The sequence below is a fragment of the Rhinichthys klamathensis genome, unplaced genomic scaffold (assembly GCF_029890125.1).
Source record: "Rhinichthys klamathensis goyatoka isolate OS25496 unplaced genomic scaffold, OSU_Roscu_1.1 h1tg000117l_1, whole genome shotgun sequence".
NCBI lineage: Eukaryota > Metazoa > Chordata > Actinopteri > Cypriniformes > Leuciscidae > Rhinichthys > Rhinichthys klamathensis.
The window spans coordinates 1,312,623-1,321,668 of record NW_026606654.1 but is presented as its reverse complement, the minus strand read 5'-3'; the positions used below and the strand labels follow the sequence as shown (position 1 = coordinate 1,321,668).

The following is a 9,046-nucleotide window of genomic DNA, read 5'->3' as shown; positions in this document are numbered from 1 at the left end:
TTATTAAATAGTAATTTATTAATTTCTCAGATCTCATCATTGAATGTCAAATTACAGAGATTAACAGATACATGATACAATAAGGTTTTACAACATTTTTACAAGTGTGGTCACTTTGTCATCAGCAAAATAACAATAAAATAAATAAAATAAAAAGCAATAAAAATCCTTAATTTTCATCTTCATGCAATATCACTCTGATTTATCAACCTTCCCTAAACATATCAGACAGCTTCCAAACCTCAGCTGTTAACCGACCAAGTGAAGCCAAAAATATTTCTCTCTCGAAAATGTAAAACAGCATCAGTGTCAATGACATGGTAAATTATGATATCATAAAGTCAAGAGGGATATAAATGAATCAAATGTTTTACATATATTTCTAACATATTTTGTGATGGTATTAATATAGAACTTTCTATGAAGGTTAAAAATAAAGATACAATTATTATTGAAAATTAATAAAAAATAAAATAAAGACATCCTTCTTTTTTCACAAGACCACTATTTAACAACAAAAAAAAAGAAATAGTGTAAAAATTGCCACAAGATATTCCTTTGTAAAACCCTCACTATCAAAGACTACAGCAGTTCTTTCTGACAGTATAAAAAGAATGTCCAACATTTGCTTTTGAAATAGCAGCTTGATAGAACTGAACAGTAAGCAATATGACCGTGACAATGACTGTTTAGACATTAAAGTGACAGATTATGTGAAAACTAATTTCCCCACCAATACGCTTGAAATTCAAAGGTCCTTTACTTAAATAAACGGGAATCAATGGAGCGTGAAAGATAGTTAATGATGTTCTGCGCGTACAATTGTAAGGCTCTTATGTACACAACATTTTTATTTTTTTTCAATGCCAATGCCAAACAGTAAACTAATGGAATGATGAATATTATTTCTAAAAGTAAATTGCTGAAAATGTTTTTCTTACACAGCCAATGCTAAAGTTTCACACAGCATAAACTCAAAGCCCTTTCACATGACTCTTGTCGGCATTCTCTAATTGAAACATCAAGTATGCAGCATCATACTGGTCTTGTGTTGTGCAAAAGTCATACTTTTTAATTTGCTCAACGTTCAAAACTTTTAAAGCCGTTTTCTCCTGACATTTTAAAATGTTGTTTATGGTTACTGAACAATTTGCAAGTTATATCATTGTGTGGGTGGTTTAGGTGTACTAGATACATAGAGCACAACACAATGCCAAAGGCTGTTCCTTGCTGAAAAAAAAAACAACATTTAATGTTATTTTGAACTTGAAGCAAGTATGCTGATGCCCTCAACCAAACTTCCTCGGCCAACCAGCTTTACCAGAAAGACTATGCTGGTTGATAACGTTCACCAGCTAAGACTTTCCGGTGAACCTTTTGGCAATTATGCCAAATAATTAATAATTACCTTTGGCTTTTATGATCCAGACTAGCACCAAACCTGAAAATGAATGATAGTTTAAGCTCATCTTCTCAAGTAACTGACAGGTCTTTCATATTCTAAGCTTAAATAAATTAACATATTTGCTTCCACTATGTTGACTTGTAATGTTGAAGTCCCTGACATGAGTCCTGTGAAAGATCCTTCACTAACTGGTCCTTGACCAATTGCTACATGTTTCTATTCCAACACCATAGCAACAGGTTTTCTCATTGCAAAAAGCCAACAACGCTCATCAGTTTCACACACACTAGCCATTAGAGATTTCTGTAATTCGTTATGTTTCATGATAGATGAAAACTCCTGCATTTAAAAGCCAACCAAGTCCAAGAGTGAACAAAATGATACATAATGAATGGGGGCAGTTTGCTTTCTGAAGCACACCCATTAATAATTTACATGACCACCAAATAATAAATTAACAAATGAATAAATAAACAAGCAGGCAAGCAAACATCAACAAACCCGTTTTATTTTTTTCTCCCCCATTATGGAAAAATATCACTGATATAATATAGTCTTTTTCACAGAATTAGTCCTTGTGAGGGCTTAATCAGTTTAGTTTTTTTCGCCTCTCAAATGTGGCTTTCAGAAACTCAACAGTCTTGTTTCTTTATCCAATCGATATTCTGTTTCAATAACTGATGCTTAGGGAAAGTTTTCTCTGAGTTTCCAGTGCAGAACCTTTCCTAGTTACATACTCATTGCTGAAAAGCACAAAGGGAAAGCACAAAGGGGCTTGGCAGAGGTGGACGTAGATTGACAGCACAGTGTTTTGCAAAGTGGGCACTGAAAGAGAGCGTGCACGGTTACAGCACAGTGGCGTTGTGTCCTTCCATTTTCGGGAGTCTGGAGTCCTGCACTGTACCCATGGTGACCAAAAGCGGGCGGCTGTCCTCGGGTCCACTGGCCCGAGCCAAAGAGATGGGCCTCTGCTGGCCAGGATGAGGCGGGGGAGGCTGGGGCCCCGGCATAGGCTCCATGGGCAGGCCCTGTTCCTGGTAGCCATACCCGATGTTCCCACATGGGAAGCGGCGTAGTCTGTAGAGCGGAACTGGCGCTAGGGTGGCCGAATCCAGGAGTAAAGGGGTCGAGGCAGGTGGAGGAGGAGGGGGCAAAAGCGGTCGACACAGGCCTTGTTGTTGTTGTTGCAGTTGCTGCTGTTGTTGGCGCTGGAGCTGCTGCTGGTACTGCTGCTGTTTGTGCTGTTGCTGCAGGCCCAAAGCTTCAGCTACTGTCACAGTCCGGCCTGCTTGTTCCTGCCCTTCACCTGGGATCCGTGGGCCACTCACCTGCCTTTGTGCCTGGGCCTGCTGCCTCTTCTGCTGCTGCTGTAGAAACCACGAGCCATAGGTAGGGTTCCACAGGTTGGTGGGCTTCCCGTTACGGCTCTCCTTCTCCAATGGGTGGGCCTGCATGAAGCCCAAATTCACATGTCCTCCATCCTGGGTGTTCAGGGGGGCTGTAGAGGAGGGTTTGGCGGCTGGTATGGGGGCAGTGACTACAGGGGGTTGGAGGTGGTGGTGGTGGGGATGAGGCTGAGATGGGGGAGCGGGCGGTAGTTTGTTGTCAGAAGATTGGCTGGCCATGAGAATGACCTCCCCATCTCTCTTAGCCTGATCGGAATGGGCGACACATGGAGCATCCTCGGTGCCTTGAGGGGTTACAAGCAAGGAGGGTGCAGAAGGGTCTTCGGGACGCATGGGTACCCTCTCCTCTTCCTCAGGGATGGGGCCGTACTCGACAGGCAAAGGCACATTCACCACATCTGGATCCTAGGGGAATTGAAAAGTCTGTTATCTACCCAAGGATTCAAACTTGCCAGTTTGACAGGTGATAAAAATAGTTGGTAAGATCAAGGTTTTAATGATTTAATTAATTAAATTAAAAATGTGTCACTGAAAAGATAATTAATATTGTACCTTAAATTAAATTAGACAAGATTACATTTTGACAAAGATTGTTCCATACAATGTGCTCTGCTTTATACTGTATACTTTGGCAAATTCCATGCATAATGTGCACAGTTTACACAATGCATATTACAATATTGGAAATGGTACTAGTATGGCGAATTTCTAACAAACCTACTGTTGCATGGCATGAACAGACAAAGTTGTCAGATGTCGTACCTGTAGACAATAGTCAATCCTCTCCAGAATAGTTGAGAAGTTTGGTCTGTCTTCTGGTTGATGCTGCCAACTCTGTGTCATTATCCGGTACCTATTTTGCAAACAAAATAATATTTGTATTTTCTTCCTTTCTGTTCTATCTACACTAGATATCACTTCATCTATGTCGAGATTGGATGAGTATAGGTTTTTATTATTTTCAGATATAAAATAAGCCTTTTTTAGTTTTGTTTCAAAGATCAGCTCTGCAAGATCAAGGCAGATTAGAAACTCCAGCTAGGAAGGTGTAATTATTATTTGATTAGTATATTTTCAGAGACAGAAAAGATAAAGCAGTGGGAAAGTAAACGACGACTGACAAATTGAGAAATAGAATGCATATGCATCAGACAATGACGGATTCCTGATATTTAAGAAAACAGTGGCCAACATTTAATGCAATCTATTTCTGTTATATGGAGCGCTGCATAGATATCCTGCATTTTTGAGTCCACTCACACTGGCCCAGGGCAGTTCTTGGGCGGGTCCATTCTCCCTCCATTAGTAACAAACTCCAACACCTCTTGGTTACTGCGGCTCGGGTACGGCATGTATCCCAGCGAGAAGATCTCCCACAGGAGAACACCAAATGACCTGAAAAACAAGACAAAAGGAGGGAAAGTGAACGACAGGGTGAGACGAAATCATAGTAATTACGGGAAAATAGTGTGAAAACCAGTGGGGTTGCATATGATAGAACTTGAATCAAGTATGTAATTATATTACAGCACTCACCATGTATCTGTTTTCGAGGTAAAGATTCCCTCCATAAAAGCCTCAGGAGGCATCCATTTGACTGGCAGCATAGCACGGCCTCCTTTCCTGTAATAGCTGGCTCTGTGGAAAAACACATGCCCAGACAAAAAAAGAGAGACATTGTTATGAATGCCCAGAGCAGACAGAAACAGAGTGGAGTGACTTATTAACTCCAGTCGCAGATCAGAGAGTGAAAAAGCACGGGAAAATGAAAAGCGCAGAAATTGCATGGAAAGACATAAAGGGAGAAACTGTGCGACTTATGCAAGGATGGAATTCATCAACCATGTTCTCTGAAGTCTTGATCTGATCCTTAGTCACTAAATGATTAATTGTGTTTTTTTGTTAAAAGAAAAAAAAGCAGTATTCTACAATAATTACTGTTCATTTAAACTGGGAGTGTATTGCTTGAATAACCTACTTGTTCTCCTCCACCAGGCCAGAATTGGTGTTAAAAAGACAACTTTAATGAAACGGATTATGGGAAGTGACTGACCTAGTGCATTTGAGATGCCTTGCTTAATTTGCATGTTTTCCTCATGACATAAAATATGCAGATGTTCCAGACAAGCAAAGTAAATTAGCTAAATGTTGAGTCTACACCCAGCCACTAGATCTGTCTGTCTTGGGTCCTTACCATCAACCCTTCTGATTTTAGAGTGGTAAGTTAGGGTTAGGATTCATGGAAAGTGACTGACCTAGTTCATTTGAGATGTCTTGCACTCTAAAAATCAGAAAGACCAACATTTGATTTTCCATCGGATTCTGACTTTTTTTTTTTTTAGGTCAAGGAACATGAATGAACATGAATTCAGAAAATCACAATCCAATTCACCCACGACGCAGAGAAGGGGGAAAAAAACGGGGCAAGTGTGGTGGAGGTTCGAGATCGATATTATACCCGCAAGAGAAGCCAGATGAGGACTTGATCTTCAATTTGACAAAGTTTTGACGAAAGAAGAAGAATATATCTTGAATAAGGGTCTCTCGTTTGTTCCTACCAATCTATTTCAAACAAAGTTTCGTCAAATTAAATTGAAATATGTTTGTCACAAAGAAAGGACTTCACTATCACTTATGAAGAATCTAATGAGTTGCCAAGATATAAGAGTGATGTATTTAAAATTACTTTTGTCCTTCTGTGATGAAAAATTTGGCAGTGGATTTAAAGCTCATAGAATGCTTTGCACGGGATTGGAAAAGGAGAATAAATATTTAAATGAATTTGCGTTTTTGATGCATTTTTTTTTAGGAAAGGGAAAGGTATGTATGTGTTTAATGCTGTTACTTTTGACATTTAGGTTGAGGTTGAGTACATTACGGTATTATTACATTGAGTAATGACTGTGCAAATGCTAGTGATAAATATTATCTTACTCGTTCATTCAATTTACATGTTAAACAAGATACATTTAGCATATGCTCTGCTAGCTAAACTCAGATAGTTAAGATTAATTGTTTCCACTGAATTATGCTGAAATGAAATTAGTTGGAACAAGTCAATTTTTTTTTCTATTTGAGTAATCAGTTTAAACTTTTGTGTTTATGCTACAAATTATAACATTCCTCTAAAGCAGTAGTTTGTTGGTTGAACAAAATGTCATTAGAAGTTGCATAACTCAAACTTTTGTTGTTGTTGTTATTGAACCAATAACAGAACGGTGTATTTTATTTTATGATTAAATCTGCAAAGTAAATTAACTTCCAGACAGTGTATATGTCTGTAGGTCCTGAACATCAAACGTTCTGATTTCAGAAGGGTAAGTTAGGGTTAGGAAAGATAGGGTTAGGGTTTATGGAAAGTGACTGACTAGTTCATTTGAGATGCCTCACTTAATTCACATGTTTTACTCATAAAATATGCAGACGTTCTGGACAAACAACGTAGAAGAAATAAATGTTGAATCGATTATCAAAATATTAGATCTGTCTGTCTTGAATCCTTACCGTTAAACTCTCTGATCTTAAGTGGGGTAAATTAGGGTTAGAGTTAGACCTAGTTCATTCGAGATGTCTTGCTTAATTTGTTTGTTTTCTTCTACGGTACAATGGTTTAATTGTACATGCAAATGTTATGGACTAGTTAAGTACATTTCCTGAGATGATTCAAATGAATCAAGACAATTGTTTTCCTATTCCTACTAAAGTGAATCCAGTAGCCATAAAGCAGTTGAAGGTTGAATCTAGCCAGTAAATACAAGTAGGACAAGTTCCTACGACAACATCCTAGTGGGTCCTGGAACAATATTCTTATAAATCAGATTTTAGGGTTAAGCTTGGGGCATTATAGAACAGCGATATTAGGTAAGCTCAGTGTTAGGCCTATGATACAATTGTTGGTCCGGAACCAAAATAGGATGTTGATCCAGTAACATGTTCTATTAGAGTAAATCATGTCAAGCCCACTAATACCAGGACTGCACCTTAACAGGACTCACACATGTAAGACATATTTAAATTCGGATGCAATGTGCCAAATCTAGTTTAATGGCACGATGCAGCGAATATGACCCAACAAAAAATCTGCACTGTGCTTTAGACAGCATATGTGAGATACTTCATTTGCCTTCATTTACAAGGTAAAGTAATAGCAGTAACATCATTGCATTTTCATACATTTATGCATTTGGTAAACACATTTATCCAAAGCGACATACACAAGAGTTAAGGTGATGTTAAACATTTTTTGAAATTTTTTGAAATTCAAAAAGCATAAACAGATTTTAGCTGCTAAAATATTCAACATCCTGTCTGCAATTTTTTATGAGATCAATCTTTCCCGAAGCAGATCCTGATCCAAACTGTGCCATGCATGAAAATAACTTTTTAAATCTCCATAACTGTTATAACACTGTTATATTAAATTCTGTCATCCATTATTCTTGTTATTCCAAACCTGTTTGACTTAATTACTATGGTGGAACAAAAAAAAGAGATATTTTGAAAGATCTCTCATTTTTATTGTTGTTTCCCATACAACGAAAAGCCGAGGGGTTCAGTTTTGTTTGGACCCCAGTGTTTCTCAAAAAAAAGTTTTTTGTTTTTTTGTGTGTGTGTTCCGAATTGCATAGAGGTTTGAAATTAAACGAGTGGGTAAATTGTGGCATAATTTTATTTTTTGGGTGAACTATCCCTTTAAGTTTTTTTTTTGTGCAACTTGGCACATATTATCACTGACACTCCGTAACAACAACGATCTACTATAAAAACCACCTCAAACAATCCTGGCAAACTCCCAGAACCCCCTAATACTGTGTAGGTGAGTTCTGCCCAAGCAATCCCACACATTTATTATATATATATATATATATATATATATATATATATATATATATATATAAGTTTTACTGAATGCCATATCTGAATGTCTTATCTGAGAGACTTTCTTCACATTTCTCATGGTGCGATCATTGTGAGTCTGAAACCATTTTCCTCACCCAGAGCTGATGTTATCAAGATCTAGTTGCAATATCTGACCCTCTGCTGACAACAGTAAAAAATAAATAAAGTGAGAGAGAAAGAAAAAAGAGAGACAAATAGGTCTTGTTTTTTTTTTGCCAACAGCTATCCTGAGGTTGCTAAAGCAATAATCTTGGGAGAGTATTATGCTGAGCATTTATCACAAAAAGAAAATGAGAGACTGAGGCTGAAAAGATAAACTGCAGACTGTCTCCTATACAAAAGCATTGGCACTTTTGACAAAATCTTGATGATGCTGGTCTTATCGGGCTCTGGTTCTATATAAAGTAGTGTGTGGCCTTCTGGGATTGTGGCAGCGAGGCCTGTTCCACCTCCCGCATGAAAACACACCTCACACACTAACATTACACTCATGTTTTCCAGCAATTTCACTCATGCGGACGGACCTCGCATGCCAGGACTCGAGGGAAACCAACAATGAAACCCTTTGAAGTAGGAAATCGAAGAAGATCACAGAGAACCTTTGTGCTGCCACTGACTATCTGCTCCCTTGTGGGATGGTGTGCTGACACAGTCGAGGAGATGGAGGGGAAATATGAGGCAGGGGAGGCAGTTTGAGATGTTACAGACACTAAGTTATAAACTCAATTTATGAGATAAACCGAAAATATACATGTACTCCTCACCATATTCGTATTTCGAATGTCAGGTTTTTTTTTTAAAAGTGTGTACGAACATTCTGTAGATACTTCCCTCCTAAATAGTAGGTGAAAAAAGACAGTATGTGAAAAGTGGAGTATGTCCAAATGTACAGTATTCATAAAACAGTAGGCTACTTGACCTGCTACCTTAGGCTAGAGTCTGAAGTGTGGATCCAATATACAATTTATTATCCCATGAGGCCACAGGAGAAGTCACATAATAATGATCTTTATCGGACTTGGTTTTGAGAATGGTCTTAAAGGGATACTCCACTTTTTTTGGAAATAGGCTCATTTTACAACTCCCCCAGAGTTAAACTGTTGAGTTTTACCGTTTTCGAATCCATTCAGCCGATCTCCGGGTCTGACGGTACCACTTTTAGCATAGCTTAGGATAGATCATTGAAGTGGACAAGACCATTAGCATCTCTCTCAAAAAAATGACTAAAGAGTTTCGATATTTTTCCTATTTAAAACTTGACTCTTCTGTAGTTACATCGTGCACTAAGACCGACGGAAAATGTAAAGTTGCGATTTTCTAGGCTGATATGGCTAGG

General features: G+C 38.2%; 1 protein-coding gene across 1 annotated transcript in view; it reads right to left on the bottom strand.

Annotated features, from left to right (window-relative positions):
• Positions 1–1,349: 1,349 nt before the first annotated feature.
• The window catches only part of alk (ALK receptor tyrosine kinase), a 468,950-nt gene continuing 461,253 nt past the window's right edge, over positions 1,350–9,046 (bottom strand). Inside the window, exons 26-29 of the mRNA XM_056255076.1 lie at positions 4,348–4,449; positions 4,072–4,206; positions 3,574–3,664; positions 1,350–3,216 (exon numbers count right to left, since the gene is read on the bottom strand). Coding sequence (XP_056111051.1) covers positions 2,251–3,216; positions 3,574–3,664; positions 4,072–4,206; positions 4,348–4,449 — 1,294 coding nt within the window. The 3' untranslated portion in view covers positions 1,350–2,250. The remainder of the gene's footprint in view (positions 3,217–3,573; positions 3,665–4,071; positions 4,207–4,347; positions 4,450–9,046) is intronic.